Source organism: Mauremys reevesii, linkage group 16, assembly GCF_016161935.1.
Source record: "Mauremys reevesii isolate NIE-2019 linkage group 16, ASM1616193v1, whole genome shotgun sequence".
NCBI lineage: Eukaryota > Metazoa > Chordata > Testudines > Geoemydidae > Mauremys > Mauremys reevesii.
Genome location: NC_052638.1, coordinates 25071557 through 25090384, shown reverse-complemented (window position 1 = coordinate 25090384; position 18828 = coordinate 25071557). Strand labels below are relative to the sequence as shown.

At 37.7% G+C, this 18828-nt stretch overlaps 1 protein-coding gene across 2 annotated transcripts in view; it reads right to left on the bottom strand.

Moving 5' to 3' along the window:
- GPATCH1 (G-patch domain containing 1) overlaps positions 1-13667 on the bottom strand; it is a 28687-nt gene extending 15020 nt beyond the window's left edge. For both annotated transcript variants that reach the window (XM_039503436.1, XM_039503437.1), the window contains exons 1-10: positions 13512-13667; positions 9957-10091; positions 9508-9593; positions 8638-8798; positions 8185-8282; positions 7945-8003; positions 7240-7485; positions 5507-5654; positions 4239-4318; positions 2789-2993 (exon numbers count right to left, since the gene is read on the bottom strand). In XM_039503436.1, the coding sequence (XP_039359370.1) occupies positions 2789-2993; positions 4239-4318; positions 5507-5654; positions 7240-7485; positions 7945-8003; positions 8185-8282; positions 8638-8798; positions 9508-9593; positions 9957-10091; positions 13512-13590 (1297 nt within the window). In that variant the 5' untranslated portion in view covers positions 13591-13667. The remainder of the gene's footprint in view (positions 1-2788; positions 2994-4238; positions 4319-5506; positions 5655-7239; positions 7486-7944; positions 8004-8184; positions 8283-8637; positions 8799-9507; positions 9594-9956; positions 10092-13511) is intronic.
- Between the last annotated feature and the right edge of the window lie 5161 nt (positions 13668-18828).

Here is an 18828-nt window from a genome sequence, read left to right as displayed (position 1 = left end):
AACAAAACAAAAAAAACCCCTTCAGAATCTAATACAGTAAAAGCTTTGTTATCGGCATGTTGGGGAAATGCACTGGTAAGTCAAAAACTCCGGTTAACTAAGAGGGAGGGAGTTTGGATGGGGGAAGAGGGCTCAGGGCGGGGGCGTGAAAGTGGGTGCAGGGCACGAATTCTGGTAGGGAGTTTGGGTGCTGGATCCGGGCAGTGCTCACCTCGGGTGGCTCCCCACAAGCAGCAACATGTCCCTGCTGTTCCTAAGCAGAGGTACAGGTAGGTGGCTCTGCGCGCTGCTTCCACCTCCAGGCGCCGCCCCTGCAACTCCCATTGGCCTGGGATGGAGTGGAGTCAGCGCGCAGAGCTGCCTAGCTGCATCTCTGCTTAGAAGCAGCAGGGACATATTGTGATGGATAACATAGCTTTTACTGTAGTTACATTAGTGGTTTGAAAGTATTGGACAATCCCATATATTTTCTTCTTTTATTATATAAACATGTGCATTATTATTAACTGCATATAATTTAGCTATTATATTAATCTATTATGCTGTTTTCAGTTATAATTTGCGCTTGGTTAGCCCAGTGGTCTCAGTGCCAAACTCTGCCATGTACAGTGCAACTCCTGGTCCCTGTCACTTGCTTCCCAAGTGAAGAAGGGCTGGGGATGCTACAGAAGTGTCATGCTCAGCCCTCAGGAGCAAGGGTGAGGGAATTATTCATATTACCCAACAACAACTATTCCTGTTGATTAAAAGTAGTACTGTTAGTTCGGAGGCTATCTCCAGTTCTCACGAGCCAGACAGTTAAAGGCCATGCCATGGAGCTTTGCCAGGTGGAATGCTTTAAAAGCTGACAAAATAGCATTATTGTAGCTATTATACAATCTTAATTTCTGTCTCAGCTATTTAAGAGAGACCTGTAATGGATATTTTTTTAAGTTATGTTTGTGCCATATGTTGCTTATTTATGATGTGTGGAAAAGGCTTGAAAGGCTAAAGACAAAAAGGAAGCGTTCTCCTTGGTTTTTATTGAGAAATGTGAAGTCTGACCTTTCCAGGTTTTGCGGGGGCCCCTTCTTCTGGGGGGGTCTCAGAGCAGGGTGGATAAAAATCTATTATTTAAAGAAAAAAATCAAAACAATCAGATGGCTTTTATTAAAATCAGATTTTTTTATTTAAATAAAATGCAGGTTTATTTTTTTTTTATAAATAAACCTATTTCAAGTTAAATTTGAAATGATGACAACCTATGTTAAGGCCTAAACTTTTTATAGTCTATTAAAATAATTTAAATTAAATAAATATTAAGCAGTACATGTTTGCTGCCAAGTTTTAAAGCAAGTCAAACCACTGCACTGGCGGGAAGTGCACTGGCTAAGCATCTGGAACCTGAGATTGTTCAAGTGCTAAATCAGCTTCTGGCAAGAGTAGCCTCTTCTGCATGCAAAGAAATAATGTTTTCTTCATCTCAGTTTATTCAACTAATTCAGTTCAATGACTAGTTCACTCAAAGTAAAAAACCCAATGGCTTTTCTTCTAATCTATTAATAAAACTATGTGAGAGAATGAGGCCTATTAGTTCTAAAATCTTGAAGGACATGATGATGAGAAACAAAGTTCAGTAACTACATATAATACTTCCTTTGTTTAATAAGTCAGTTTTAAATGAAAAACACATTTTGATAAACTAAGACTTGGGTTTTTTTTAATGTATCGCATACATTTGATAGTTTTATTTGTCTAATAAAATTTAAAATGCTTGTTTGTGCATTTTTAATTAAATTTCTATTCAGAGCTTGATACAAATCAAGTAAAAAATGAATAATCTAGTAAAGAAATGCATCATTTACCATATTCTAACAATGTAAATGTAAAAATTAAAAATCTGAATAAATGTAAATTAAATGATATACTTGCTTAAATAAATGTGTATAAAAATAGAATATCTTGATTAGAAAAAAAGGACCAAAATAAGTACAAAGGCTACATTTAGTTGCCAATCAACATATTTTAATGGTTACCAACCAATGAGAACCAATCTTTCTTTAGCATAATAACTCAAATGTACAAATACAAAGCAAGATTAAAATAGATTATTTTACTAAAGGTTACTTTCTTACGGATTAAAATCTGTGATTTAAATCAATTCACCCAGTTTTGCAGCATGAGTATTGTGGCCTCACAACTTAACTGAAGGGAAAGGCAATTAACCTGTTCTTTCTCCAGTATCCTTTACTGGTTGACATTAAACAGATGTCAATCCAAAAAAAAAAAAAGTTTTAAGAAGTCTAACATCCCCCTTCCCTCTTATTTGCTATTTTCTCTAGACTCATATAATGTCACAATAACACTAGTGACTAGAGAGCTATAAAATCTTCCAGGCTACACAAGATCTGAATTTCTAAGGTTTTAAAAACAAAAACAAAAAAAACCCCACAAGCAGAAATTTAAAGAAAAATAAATTTAGGCTTCATGGAAGTAAAAAATGAAATACCTTTACACACACACACACTTTTCTCCTTTAATTAGTGTTAGGAACTGAAAACACCTGTAGGTATTCCCAGTAATTGACATTTAGGGATCATATTGTCCAATATTTTGGCTAACATAAGGGGTGTTTTAGTTTTAGTTTTATGAAATTAGAAAATATATATATTCAAGATTGTAAACATTCAAGTCTGTAAACAAGTATTTCCTGTGCTAAAAATATTATGGGGATAACCATAGTCAGTGTTAAGTGAATCTACGTTATAATGAAACAAGGAGAAGTATGGTCACACACTATGTCACATACCTTTTAGAGCAGTCTCTCCTAGCAATTCCCTCCTCTGAGATGCATTCAGTGTGTGTCTGTTTTGCTGTGGAGTATCAGTCTCGCGTTTCCCAGTTGATTCAACTAATGCCTGAAGTAAAAGGGGGTTTTCATTTCTAGCTGTTATCACTGGTCGAAAGTAATGGACTGGTCTGTAATCCCTTGGCAGGTCAGGCGGTAGATAAGTCTTCCAAAACAAACAGAAAAACACAGTGAGAGATGTAGTTTCATATTTGTTATTTATAGATGAGATGTCCTTCACTAAAACCACTGGGCAGCGTACAAAAGTTAGTCTTACTATAGACTACTAGTATATACTGCTCAGACTTGCAGAAAAGGACATCCACAACCTGTATACTCCTTTAAGTACTGTCAACTTAATTTGTGAACATTAACAATAGAAAAGTAAGCTATATAACAAACAAACTGGACAGGCTCAATTAGTCTGAGTCAATAAATAAATGGCATTGTAATAAACAGGAACATTTGAAACTTGAAAAAAATAATTACCAAATTGTCAGTTTATAAACATTATACCATAGATCAAACAGCAAATCAAGAACTGCTTTTTAAAAAAAAAAAAATTTTCAGAAAATGCTTTGGATATTGCTTAAGAATTTACCTTCCTTAAAATGGGAATTACATGCACTTTCAAACGTTACATTTTAAAAGTTGAATAGTTTCCCTAAACTTCTAAAATACCTTCGTATCCTCCACTGAAATTCTGTTTTCATATCTCTTAAAAGAATAGTCCTCAATGAACAACAGATGTCCCAATGCCTCCTTATGGTAAAGTATACTAAGTGGATTTTTCTTTCTATTTCCTCTTTAGGAAAAGCATACTGTCACAAAATTTTATATATGCCAGGATTTTATCCCATTCTACACTTATACCAATACATCTTATACTTAAAATTAAGTCCTAAAAATAGGGTTAAAACAAATTTGTCACTATGAGTGAATTTGAGAGGTCTTGGTCACTAAGAAAATATGAGGTTATGTTTGAACAACAGACAAGCAGAATATATACGTTATTCTTGCTAAAACCAATTTTCCAAACTGCTGCCAAACAGTAGTGAGCAGCTCTGAATGCATTTAGTATGTCTAGTGGATGGACAAACTTCAGGTTTGTATTATCAACTTGAAAACCTATAGTTTTGACTATTTAGGATACCTTTGTTGCTTACCAACATGTTTTATTCCTATTACAAGACACAATATGAATGCAGTAGAATAGAGAAATAACCAAGCGTGCAGTCAAATTGCATATCACAGTATAGATCTATATTAGGCTTGTTTACATCTTTCCTTCATAAATTATTTGATTATTATTGACATATGAGTGATTACTTATTGTCTATATTTAAACACGTAAAGATGGCAAAATTATAATAGTTGTTTTTGCTAAGAGAAAAATTTATGTTTTATTTACCGTCTTTGGAGCTGATGATTTAGAAGCCAAGGAAAAGCCATCCAGAATTTTGCCAATATATCTAACTTCTTTCTCTATTCCTATAAAATTATTACAGAATTAGTCATAACTTTCAAAGCCAACAACTATAGAACTAACTTCATAGACAGGGATATTCAACTTTAATTTTTTAACTAAATAATTTCAAACAATTCTATTTTCTTATACTACATCCTTTAATTAGTATATCCTGATATGTTTAAATTCCTTATTAAAAACCTTTACAGTTTTCCTCAACTTGTGAATAATCAGCAATAACTAATATTACTATGCATTGTATAATATAAACAGAATATGCAAAAGTTACCACTGACTTTCATATCCTGCATAATTTTTGCTTAACAACAATCCCTGAGGCATGCCTATCCCATTTAGAATCCATCGAAGCCTCCACGGCTGTGACTGGTTATACACTATGTATGCTGATCGAACCAAATTCAAGCCAATGTTGATGGAATCAATTTCATTTTGAAAGAAATTCAGAAGTTTATGTATGTACATTAAACTAAATCCAAAGACTACCCATATTAGTAAGGGCTACAAAATCAGGCCCTATATTTGCAAGTAAATTACTGAAGGATTCTTAAATATTCATGCATCTTTTCTGACATTAAAACTACTGTGTAAGTTATCACAGCCTAGTATTAGTTCTAACCTAGTGCACACAGTATTTCTGAGATTTTTAACCATAACCACTAATGTTAGTGCTGAACTATTACCACTATTAGTGGTAATTATTTTCCTCTTACAACTGCCTTCTTTCATAGTAATTTTGAGCTGTATAAAGCTAACGTAGTTTCATATCTATTGCATTGGCAACTTTCATCCTGGCATTTCCTAACTTTTGAGTGCTTTTCAACCATGATATTTAACATTTTTTCCATATAATATTTTATACCTTGGCCACAGACACCTTTGGAATAAGCTCTCTTAATATCATCTGTATTTTTATAGTGGTGTTGCTTTTTATTTACTATTTTTTCTGCAGCAGAAAAAAAATGTTTTCAGATAAATACATGACTAAACTGAAGAAAGCAGAAGTTTTCATTTAATCTGCTTTTGAACTACAAGTAATGGTAATGGAAGAGACTAGGTGAAATATTGAGATCTCAGGGCTAGAAAATATCAATCCTTTATAAATGAACATATTTGGGAAATAGAGGTTAACATTCTTATATACATTTTAAGTATAATTATACTGAAACTTCAGATCTATCTATAATTCTTACCTTTCTTGTTTTTATACTGCTTAGGTGCAGTCCAACCATATAGCATATCTCCAGGTTCCTCATCTTTCAGAACTGTATCATATTTTGACAATGTTTCAGTAGCATATATATCGTCGTCTTCTTCTTCCAAAGCTCCTACACCAAAAGCCTAGAAAAAAATTTTAAATTACAAATGGTTAGAATTCTACAGTGTCAAAATATAACAGTTCTGTCTTGAAAAAAGTAACATGTCAGAATATGTATATTTTGTCTCTGAAATTAAAATTACATGTTTGGGACCAGTTTGATAACTTTCATGTAGGAAGTACTTTACCCTGCCAAATGGGAGACCAATGATCAAAACAGCAAGCGTGTCCTCCAGCTCCTCCAGCAGAGAGGGACTGGGACCGCTATGTCAGAGGCATGTTTGGTTTATAATTGGCAGGATTAGCTATATAACACTGAACAATGTATCCTGCCATCTAAATACGAACAGCACAAGTTGAGCTCTAAAGGAAGAAAATAATTATGCTGGCAGGAGGCCTTTAAAGAGGAGAAGAACAACGTAATGGGAATAAATACAACCATATTTGACCATATTTATTTTTTCCCAAAAATCACATAACTTGACAGTGTTTCTCTGTGTGAAAACATGAATCACAGGGGCATAGTGCTAAAGGAAAATTGAATGTGGCTGACAGAACCTAGAGTTGGAAGGAAATGGCCAAAAATTAAACATCTCTGGTTCACAAAAAGCTCATTTTACTCCAACTGGAGAAATTTAATGTTCATTTTCATTTTTACTTACACCACACTCATCATGATATTATTACATTACACTCATTAACTTACTAAGCCATATAGAAGCTTCATGGACTCAACCATGGCTTCATAGCAAGTCTATGTTAGCAAGTCTATGGGAACAGAAGCAAGGTAGCCTGCCTGCCTCCCAGTCCTGTTCTCAAACCACACTTAAAGTTTCTTGCGATCATTCTATCAGGCCTCATGGAGAAATAAATGTAGAAAGCTAGGAACAGTAGAAAAAAAAGAAAGAGACTACTTTATGAAAGGGAACATTTAATGAAAGCATTGCTTCACATTGATAAGGTAGTGTCATTTTTTTTCCTACTGTTCCTGGGTCTCTGAGAATGTGAAATAACACTGTAATAACAGAAATATCTATATTTACAGCAAAAATTGCCATTGACTTAAACAGAAGTGTTGCCTGATTATGGACTAGGAAGCATAGCATTTGGCCCTTGCAGATTCTACTGCAATTTTAAGAGTACTTTCAATGTATTAAAAAAAAAAAAGTATACGTTTGTTTTATTCCACTCTCTCACAATTTATTTCAATCACAATATTAATATTGGAATGTCATGCATATTGTAAAAGGAACCAATGATCCTTGCCTCTTTCAACCAATAAAAATATATTAAATTCAAGATTCAGGCTGACCCTGTTTATTAGTGTTTGGTCATTTTACCTATTTGTGCCTTAGTTTTCCATCTCAAATTTGGTATATTACTACTATCCCACATCACAAGGTATTATTAAGATTTAATTCATGTTCTCTTTCAGATTCTCAGAGAGAAGGGAGCAGAGTAGTACAAAGTATTATTTTTAATAACAGAAATGGTATTTTCAATTTGCGTTAAAACTTTGTTTTAATTCCATTTTAGAGAGATTTTAAGACAAATATATTTATTTCCTATAACTGGCACTTCAACACAGTATATACAGTAATGCTTTACCTGGCCTGAGATACCCAATTTTCTTCCTTTACTATGTCTCAGATCACCAAGTAGATCACTTGTCTTTTCAGAACCATCAGTAAAAAGACTGGGGTGTTCTCCTCCTGAAACCCCAAACAATGCTTTGGTGGGGTCTAGACCCTTGTAACCAAGTCCATGGACATTCTCTTTAGGAGTCAAGTCTACAGGCATTACATCTTTGGGTGCAAACGTCACATTCTCTGGCTGATATTCATCCTCTTCATCCTTTTACAAAGTTAAGTACATTACAATAAATAAACATTGAACTCTGTACAGCAGTATAAAAATGTAAGTTCCACAGCAACATTTAGTTACGATGAAGTCCAATTCTGAAAATGTTTAAGAGTTCTCTAAATACATACGGATATCACTGCACATGCCTGACTAGAAAAGGAGCTGTCCTAGGTTTACCTTAACCCAACCATTAATATTCAGAAAAAAAGCTCTGAGTAGCTTGAAAGCTTGTCATTTTCACCAACAGAACTTGGTCCAACAAAAGATATTACATCACCCACTTTGTCTCGCTAATGTCATGGGACCAACACTACAAATATTAGTATTCTAGAGTCAGATAATAGATTTTTTTTTGTTATACTTTTTTACATATATTGAAAGTTATACTTTAAATATAACTTACAAATACTGCTTTTATATAAAAAACAGAAACTTTTGCCTGCATAATACCTCAGATCCCTCAGATCCTTCAGGTGGTAGGGCACAGCCATATACTTTTACTTCAGGATCTGCAAAAACATAACAGCACCATACTATAAAGTTACAATTCTTCAGTAAGTTTCTCTTAGTTACCTTAAAAAAAAAATTTAACCACAGAGCAAATAAAAGGTTTTTACAAGATCTTCTCAATAGCACAGAGAAGACTAGAAACTTTTCATTTTCCATTACTCAAAACTTAATTGAACATACCAGGTTTTTCTTTGCGTGGCTTTCTCTTTACTCGAGGTCCAACTCCTTGTCCTTCTTTCCAGCCCATTTTTCGCAATAATTCAACACCAATAGTTATTCTAAGAGAAAATTAAGAACAAAACATTTATGCTGACAGACTAATTTAAAAGTATTCATGGTGAAGCTACTGAAAGCTATAAATAAATTCATAACAGTATGGGCCAAATTTTCCTAGTAGCTTTTTGTAAGCACAATTCTTCACGTATTATCATTTGTATATGTAGTTTGTGTGCAGAACTGCAAATTCAGTGCGCGCAAATTTGCATGTTCAAAACAAGAAGGCAGGTGGAGGTCCCTTTGAAAAGGCAATTTTATATATTTTGCAGTAATTTGCATTGACTGCAGTTGTCAGATATTCCTTTATTTGCTAATTCATCATAGGTGTTTTGGGGGTGATGCGCTATATCTACTCACTTTGCTGGTGCTATTAAATCATGCAGTGCAGTGGCTCCTGGAATGGATGCAGTTACCCCTGCAATCTGCCTAGCTTTTTCTTTTATTCTGTCTTTGGGTTTGGAAGCAAAGTCATCTGTCGTTGTAATTTCTTTAGGCGCTATCCCATATTCACTTAGATCCTGAGAAACACACACACAAAATGGAAAAATTCTAATTAGAAATAACTTTTCTTCAAATATAGACTAATATTAAAGATGATCATCCAAGGAAAACCTGGAATTTATGCCCTTTATTTTGGCTGGGTTTTCAAAGGCACCTACGTGAGTTAGGTGTCCAGCTCTAATTAAATTTCAATGGAATTGGGCACCTACCTCCCCTTATGCACCTTCAAAAATCACAGTCTTTATTTACATATGCTTCTTTATAATGGAGACCTAGAAAGTTTTGTTTGCTTTCTGTTTTTCTTTTTGTTTGTTTTAAACAGGTCCTACCTAGAAGACTCTTAGTTAAACAAAATAGGGTTTTTAAATTGCCTACAAACATTCAAAGGCTGAAACAGCTCCCAACTACACCCATCAGCCCTCAAAACTATGCCAGCAAATCTAGGAAGCTCATATTTTACATCCTGATATTCCCAAGCTCAGAAGTAAACAGAACCCACCACCACCAAATGCACACTTGTCCCTGACAAGATTAAATCAGTTATTTGATGAAAAATTAAAATAATGGATCATTCTTACAAATTTCTTATTAGTACTATCTACAATAAAAGTGATTTTATTATCTATATCTACATAAATTCATGCAACAATATACACAATGATAAAATGGCCAAACATCTGAAGTATTGTCATGCCGCAACTTTTTGTATATTTTTTGTAAATTTACCTCTTCATCCATAAAGTCTTCTGGTCCAAGGACTGTTTTGTCTGCTCTCTTCTGACGTGATGATACAAAAGTTGAAGGGGCCCATCCTTAAAAGAAAGCAAATCTTTAAGAAATGTATAAAAAGAAACTCTAATATAATGTATGAATGCAGCAAGGAAAGGTTATGTGTTTCCATTTTGCCATTCTATTAATCAGAAACACATTAAGGACACACCAACACAACGTGATGCATCCATAAGCAGAGCATTCCAAGGGTAACAGCTTCAATGATGTTCATTTTAATTGAAAAGTACTGTATAACTATTTACAGTGAACATCAGCAGAAAAAAATACATAATACCAATTTACATTTGTTTTCCCACAAATAAATGTAGTAGTGCTATGTTTTGATAAAGTATTACTGCAGTTCTTCTCCATGAGAGGAACTAGTTTCAGACACAATCTCTGACCTTCCTTTGAACCAACAGTGTTGAAATAGCCAGCAGAGAAACCACCACTAAATGCTCCATGAAAACGTTTGTATCGTCCCTTTTCGTCTTTAACAGTCTGCTCTTGAAGAGGAATTGGCTTCTTAATTCGTTCACCTACAATTATCAAAATACAAAAAAAACAGGAAACTGAGTTAACCTGAACAGAGAATCAAATCCCCACTCTTCTCAGTAACTATTTGTTCCCCACAGGAATAGCAACCAACTCTGAAGAGGAAAGTGACAGCAGTTCAACTGTGCATGCCAGTACTACATGCTGCTATTTCAAACAGGAACTGAGAGAATAAGAAAATAAAAACAGTGATGAAGAATTTCTAAATCCTAATCCCAGTTCTTACACCGACTTTTTCCATGGCTGTGGGCAAACCACAAACTGTCTGTCTCCTTAATGTCCCGATCTGTAAAATGCGACGAATAATATTTATTTTCCTATTTTAGAGGGTGCTCTAAGCACTGACTGTAAAGCATTATGAAAATTGCTAAGTGTTATTATCATAACAGAGGGCTTGCATAAGGGATAGCTCAGCAGTCTGAGTATTAACCTGCTAAATCCAGGGTTGTGAGTTCAAGCCTTGAGGATTTGGGGATTGGCCCTGCTTTAAGCAGGGGGTTGGACTAGATGACCTCCTGAGGTCCCTTCCAACCGTGATATCATCATCATATCCAACTGAAGCTTTAGGAATTTGGAAGGAAGAATATAACTATCCAATTTTGAAATTAATCAAGACAGAGGTTAACTAACAACACTATCATTGCAAACAGTCAACAGGATCTTTAAAAGTCAAGGCTATATTTAAGTGGTCAGAACCTCACTTGCAATAGCACCATCCCCCTAAGAGAAGTCAATGAGGCTCCATACAGGTGCAAACATCTGCTGCATGCAATCTATTGCAGGATCATGGACCTTGAAATATTTCATACAGCTGACTGTGCCGAAATCACGTAAGACGACTTCAAGGGAACAGGCGGATTTGCATAATAAGAAATTTTAAAGTGTATATATAATCTCCTTTTTGTGTAAACTCATTGTTGTGTGTAAACTCATTCTTATTTACTGAAAACCAAAAGTGTGCTTGGCTTGGCAAAAACATGTAAAATACTGTCATTTCTCCAAGAGATTTATAATCTCAGGGATAGACAATTGAAACATTGCTGTATGCAGTGCTTACTGCCCACTGATTTCACAGCAGTGAGCACTAAGCCCCACCATGAAGTGCTTGCAGGATCAGGCCTCTAAGGCCTCAAAACTCTTGTCCTGGCCTTTAAAGGGCAGGATCCTTACATTATGCAAATATTGACCATTGAAATATAATACTGTGCATATATAATACATGGCATGAAGGATAAACATTGTGGCCAGTGCACCTGTGCATGTACACGCATGCACACCCACCCACCCACAACTGGTTACATGCACTCTGTGCTTTTGATGGTAGGATGTATATTTACATCCAGCTGCAGGGCAGTTTTATGAAACTGGATATAAAAGAAAAAGTATTGACCCTGAACCTTGTAAGGCAATAAGAAACAGTATTAAAATGAGCAACATTGTATTTAATCCTTGGGTAAGACGCACTACAAACCACAGGGGGATTTTACTGTATAACTATAGAGACTAACTTTTACAACAATTAATTGCTTTCTACTTTTATCTAAGTAAATAACAATGAGGGCTTCCTTTGTTTACTTCCATCAGTTCTATTCCAACATTTATGAGAAATATAATTCTGTTATAGCAAAAGCCTTGTATCAGCCATGCACAGTGTTTTTGGTTATCTGAGTACAGACGTGAAAAAAAAAAGAGTCAATTTTAATAAATATAACTTCGCTTTATTTTTAAAAATCTGAACACCAACAACAAGGCCTTACAGAAATGCATGGAACTTCCAGGTTGCTGAAACAGTCTGAATGTACTGAGAACTGAAGCCTTAGTGCTTCAATGGTGCCAGGATTTTTCATGTTCCATTTAAGCACAGTCATTTGAGAACTTGGCCTAGCAATGACATTGTTAAAAGAGATATTGTCAACTTAGGCCTTGTTTACAGACAAAATTTGTACAGCTTTAACAACGCTGGTATTATTAAAGCGGTACAAGTGGTCTAGCTTATTCTTGTACATGAAGGGAAATAAACTATACTCACAAAAAGCATCTTTATACCACCATAACTCTGTCCACACTATGAGTTGCTCTAGTATAACTATTTTGATAAACAAAATCACAACCGTAATCGAATTTGTACAAAATCCTCGTGCAGACCCAGGCCTTAATCACACTTGTGTCTGAAAACTAAGGACCACCTACTGCAACAAGTAACACCTGAGATTTCAGTAACTGAGGGCTTGTCTACACTACTGTGCGGGGTTGATCTAAGATACGCAACTTCAGTTACATGTATAGCATAGCTGAAGTCGACGTACTTAGATCTACTTACTGTGGTGTCTTCGCTGCGGTAAGTTGACAGCTGACGCTCTCCCGTCGACTCCACTTGCACGTCTCGTTCTGGTGGAGTACCGGAGTCGATGGGAGAGCGCTCAGCGGTCAATTAATCACATCTATACTAGACACGATAAATTGACCCCCACTGGATCAATCGCTGCCTGCCAATCCCATGAGTACTGTAGATAAGACCTCAAAGATTAGAAGGGAATCCCCTGCACTCCCTCCAGTTTGTTTGTTTTGTACATTTGCCAGCTCTTGGCCTATCATCTGTACTACCCACTTCCCTCTAAAGCTATGTCTACACTACCGTAGTAAGTCGACCAATGCAACCCAACTCCAGCTACGTGAGTCGACGTACCTTAGGTAGAGTTACCACGGTGGGTTGACAGGAGAAACTCTACTATCAACTTATCTTACACTTCTCCTCAAGTACAGGGGTCGACTGGAGAGTGATCTGCTGTCCATTTGGCGGGTCTTCTGTAGACCCGCTAAATCAACCGCCGGTGGCATCCCAGCTGTAGTGTAGACCTGCCCTGGTACTGTGTTGACTGTGCAGTGTGCACTAATTGCTGCTACATCGAGCCTCCCCAACCACCAGGCCAAGCCCAGAGGTTTCTTCAACGCTGTCCTCCCCTATTAACACCCCGCAGCGCAACAGCCTCGGTGCGTTAGTATTCGCCCACCCAGCCCCGTCTCTCCCTCGCGGGCTAGGCGGAGGTGGCCGTGTTTACTGGGCCCTGACCAGGGAGAGCCGGGCGGGTCTCTCGCAGGCGCAGGGCAGGGACAGGCACTCGCGGGAGACAGGACGAGAAGGAAGCCGCAGACCAGGCGGCGGGCATGGAGAGGCGCTGGCTCGTCTCGCTCCCTGAAGCAGACAGGATGTGCGGCTGCCGAGACGGGGGCTACCCCGCTGGGTCTGGCTTCCAGGTGGCTCCCCCCGCCTCATGTGGGCAGAGCGCTCCGGGGAGACAAGGCCCCTCGCTCACCGCCCGCCCGCGGCGTTAGCCGGGCTACTTAGGGGGACACCTCCGCGCAAGCCGGGATTGGGGCGGCTGTGACCCCCCGAGCTCCCTTACCCTCCGGCAGGGGCTCCAGCGCGGTGCCATAGCCCGCCAGCTCCTCCTCCTCGCTGTCGCTGGCCTCCGGCGCCGCCATCTTCTGACCAGGGCGCCTGGCGCCGGGGCCAGGCCGCTGTCACGTGAGAGAGGCGGGGCGCTCGGCGGGCGCCGCCATCGCCGCATGGGGATGGAGCAGAACTACCTGCGGCCTGCTCGGACTTAGTCTGCTCTCGCCTGCTGGGGGTTGCGCTCAGGTGCCCAGAGCCAACAACCCCAGGGGGCTGCTGTAGCTCAGGGCCCGTCCCCCATTAAGCCCTTGGGGTGCTGAGGGACGGTGTGAAGTATCACATATTGTTTTCTCGGTTTATATTTCTGCCACCCTCAGGCATACAATGCAGTCGTCATCAACTTTCAATGTAATGGTTAAAATGTAACTTGTGATCAGTTTTAATACATTTCAGTACATCTTAAAATAAGGGATGGGTGGGCATCATACGGGACAAATCATTGACATACGGGACAGTGTCTTGAAATGAGGGATGGGTGGGCACCCTAATAATTCTAAACCTAATAATTTTAAATGTACCATTCATTGGCTCCTATTTTACATCTTGATATTTCCAAGTTAAGAAGCAAGCAGAACCACCACCAATACACACTTGCCCTTGACAAGATTAAATCTAGATGGGGCAATACAATAGAAAACATACTCAGAAAGAAACCCTGTACTTGCGGAGGGAGTAAGACTGCATTACCTAACAGGGCTTTTCCATTTCTAACGTCTGTGACCACATAAATGTTTGCAGGATGTAGGACTGCCACAGCAAAATCACAATGAACTTGGACATAACAGGACAGGTGTTTGAGATCCCTTTCATATTCCTGTGCCTGTTCTGAAATGGTGTGCGAGTGGGGTCAGGTTCCTCTGGGATTCCATCTTCAATTTCTTGTAGCTTCATCACACAGCAACACTAACACTTCCTCCATGAGGATGAATAGGCAGGATACGACTTTCTTCAGAGCTACATTTACTGGCCAAAAGAGGTCACTCAAGAGCAACTTTATTGATCCCAGTAGCTAGCCCCTTTGCCTTTACAGACCTTTTAACCTGGGGAGCGTGAGATGTACCCATATAAAAAATACTACAGTGTATTGTTCCAAATGAGTGGTCTGAAACACTGTAGTTAACCATGTTTAAGCATGATTCTTGCAAGAAAGGTGGTAATAGTTTCCAAACTCAGAGTTAACAAGGCCAACAAATCCCAGATATGATCCCACAACAGACATGGAAAGAATCTAGCACAGGGTACTAGTATTACTACTGCTGTCAGGATTGAAGAGTAATGGATAATAGTAACTGCAATTTTGTGAAATAGATCCACTTCCAGAATCAAAGTGTAAAACATACTCCATGTGTATTCAATGTGGAAAGGGGGAAACATGGATGTTACTGACTTACAGCTGATAAAACTCACAGAGCCAAATTTGGTCCAGTTTATTTAAAGTGCTGCTCTACTCAAAATGTGTTTGTGCAGAAACTGCATTATGGTACTTAGCAGAGCTGTTCTCTATTTTTCATTGAGTCATATCTGCTGATAGTGTCAAAAATAAGCTTTTACTACTTTTTTTTTCCTCTTAGCCCCGAAGAGTCAAACTCTAGCCACCCATGACAGGTCTAGACTGTTCTTAAAAACCTCCAAGGATGGGAATTCCACAGTCTCCCTAAGACCTTTTCCAGTGCTTAGCTATACTTAGAGAGATTTTCCTAATATCCAACCTAAATCTGCCTGGCTGCAAACTGCAATTGGTGGACATGGAGAACAACTGATCACCATCCACTAACAACCTTTTACATATTTGAAGACTGTTATGTGTATCCTCAGCTTTCTCTTCTCTAGATTAAAGATGCCCAGTTCTTTCAATCTTTTCCTCATAGGTCACATTTTCTAAACCTTTTATCATTTTTGTTGGTTTCCTCTAGATTCTCTCCAGTTTATTACAAGTTACATTTAAACAGTGGCATACACATTTTCTTAACATTCCTAGATATTTTACCATTAGTGATCACTCACATTTGCCTCCTTTAACCAAAGGACAGAAGACAGCCATGGGTGAATTAACTTGGTTCCACCCCTTAATGAAGGCCTACCAGGATATACTACAGATGGTCCTGAGCAGCAAAGTTTGGGACAGGGGTTTTACTTCACAACCATCTATAATATTAAATGAAACCCGTACAAGAAACCACCATTATTAGATAACCTTTTTCTTAAGAAACTGTTCCAGAGTATCACTAAAATGTACCTACAGCAATTCTGCCCCATCTTCATTAGAAGACCACTTCAGCTAAGCAACCAATTTTTGTCAGCCCCAAAAGTGTATTTTGTAGACTAGGTCTATTCCAGTGTTCCTTAATGAATGAGTTGACATGGTGAAAGAAGGGTGCCTCTACACGTCGGCTCAAAGAAGAAACCACTTTCAGAAACTTTCATGTTTTTCTGAAGAGTACCATATCATAGAACTAGTTCTCTAATGTATTTTGTATAAATATATGTTTAGGGTTTGTGAAAGGTGTCAGTTTCACAACCCTAGAGACTGTAGTCCTCTTTCTATGCACAGAGCTTCTCCAGTACAGAAAGTGGCAGTACAAATATCTCTGTTGTGGCTTGCCAGTATTCCTCAACCCTGACCTGAAGGGACAACTTCTAGGAGTAAGGGGCCAGTTCAGCTTCAGTGTCCATTTAGTTCTTGACTTTGGGGGAGACTCCCCAAAATGGAATCAGTATGAATTTGTAATGTGGATGTCTGTCCACTAAGAACTGGACTGAGACCACCAAATTTCATTTCACAAGACACCAAATTGCCTTCCAAAGACTCATTTAACTGAAACCAGGAAGATATAAGTTAAAGGCTCTAGGTGCTATTACTGGTCTCCTGAGGTATCCAATTACTTGTACAGACAGTTTTAAAGGAATTAGTGTACATGGTTAGAAGGGATGTCCAAAATTTTTTTTTTACTAAAAGATGTAGGGGGAAATAATTAGTTGTGATGTCAATTTTTTTCTAGTTCACATATGAAGAAGGTTTACTCTGTAAGGCAGTTATTGAGGCAGTGTTAGAAACAATTGTGAACTGGAAAGTCATGTCTGTTAGCTGCTGCAAATAAGCTCCACTTTTATAATATATACCCTAGGAAACTTTGAGCACATTCACATATGTACACAGGTTTTCTCTCTTTTTCTCTCAGTAAGTTTATTTCTGCATTAATAATTATACAAAGGAGAAAATACATTTTATTAAAAGAAAAAGCTGATGTCAACTCAGTCACCTTTGTTTACCTTTCATGTACAGTCTATACACAAGGTGTGTTGATAGGTCTTACCTGCCCTTTGGACCAGCACTGGGTGTGGCTCATTAGGCACCAGGTAGGAATCTAAAATGGTAACATCCACCCAACCTGTTCCTTCACTGTAGTCAAGGTCAACAAGCAGGGTTTGATTACGTACAGTATTTACCTTTCACCCTAATCATACCTAGTCACAGCTGTGTGATCAATTATTAGAATGTAAGTGGACAGCAAAAGCACTGCTATATGTTGTATGAGAGCTCAACTAGAGCTGTGCAAACCTGCCATTTTTGGTTTGTATGGGTGGAAACAAATGCTGGGCCTGCCCCAAAACCTTGGACCCAAATACATCCAGATGTTGGGCTGTTTCTGGATCCAGTTTTTGCAAACTGGCCTTTATATAATGAATACAAACAAACCTCTAGATCTGAAATCCTGCAACTTTTAATCTGTCTCTGCATTTTAATTTTGTGGCTTTACCCATTATTATCAGAGAGAAACTTTTATGTACATTTTGATTCAAGTGGTTTCCCAAACTTGCATTTTTCTTAAGATTCAGGTTAATTCAAGGTCAAGGTGCTGAATGCAAAACTTTATTAAAAACATCTGATGGTAAATTCTGTGCTGCAGGTGGGTTATTGAGGTTTCTTTTGATCCAGAAGATTTACCATATGAGCAGCTGTCACAAGTTTCTTTAAAACACTGAAAGGAAATCACAACACTCAAACTTGAGAAATTCCATTCTAATCCTAGATTGTAACATGTTTTGCTTTGAGTTTAAATCAAGTGCTCTTAGGACCAACAATATTTTGCACAGAGCTCAGCTGCTTTGATTTCTGTGTTCAAACTGAAACTAGCTGAGTTTCATATGGTTTCAGGCTTTCATGGGAAATATTTACACAGCTTTAAATAGAATCCTCCCTATCTACATAATTTGTGGCTTTAATCCAGCTTTAAAACTGTAAAGAAGGGAACAATGGATATTTACATATATTATCTTTTTTCTCATCATTGCTAATTACTTTGAGCAGTTGGCCAGAATACCTAATGGTAAAATGAGCTGTTAGTCATTAGTATGGTAGGAGGTTTCCTTTGATTCATAAATAATTGATCCTAAAGACTTTATAACCATCAAGACACATACACACAAGCTTGATTTTGCACTAAATGAACATTAATAACAAATCTCTTCCATGTCTTGTTTGGTACATACAGAGAGATGGGGTAATAAAGTCTCCAGCTCCTTCTTCAATCATACTGACTTTCCTTTACCAGATGAGAATTACATCTTGCATTATAGAGTTGCTCACTTTGTTCATAGTAAACTGTTATCTCCTCAAATCAATAAACAATTTGCATTCATTATATAAGTTGGTGGGAGAATATGTGATGATTTTGTTACATTCTATATATTTTTTGATACCACGCTCATCACATAGTATCTGAGCACTTTCCGGTAGTACATTAAGTAACATGACTACACATCTGTCACATGTTGTTTGTTGTCTCATCCTCTCCCCAGGTGGAGCAGCATTTGTAGTGGAATGTCTTATTTTTGTAGTTTTTTTATTATTAATAAATAAATATACATGTTGCTAATAGTGCCAGTTTTAAGGCAGGTAACCCACGCGACCACCTGGGGTGCCGGGCTTGGGGTGCTGTTTTTGTTGTTATGACAAAAGAGAAAATAGAATGTTTGAAGTAACATGTTTCAGGTACTCCATATTTGGATTCATTTTTCACTAACCTCCTAGAATGTTCTAGATCTTTGTAGAATCTTGTGGAACCTGCCAGACTTTCTGAGAACATTTTCCTCGAACCGCCTAGAATGTTGTCAGCCATCCCCTTGCAGGTATACAAGGGATGGGGACTCACCAGTCAGACAGTGAGATATAAGAATGAACTGAAGTGAAGTGAGTTCACAGTTGCAATATTGTGAACCTTGTTTTATTGTGTAATTTGAAAGTGTGCTTATGTTTTAAGACTTGA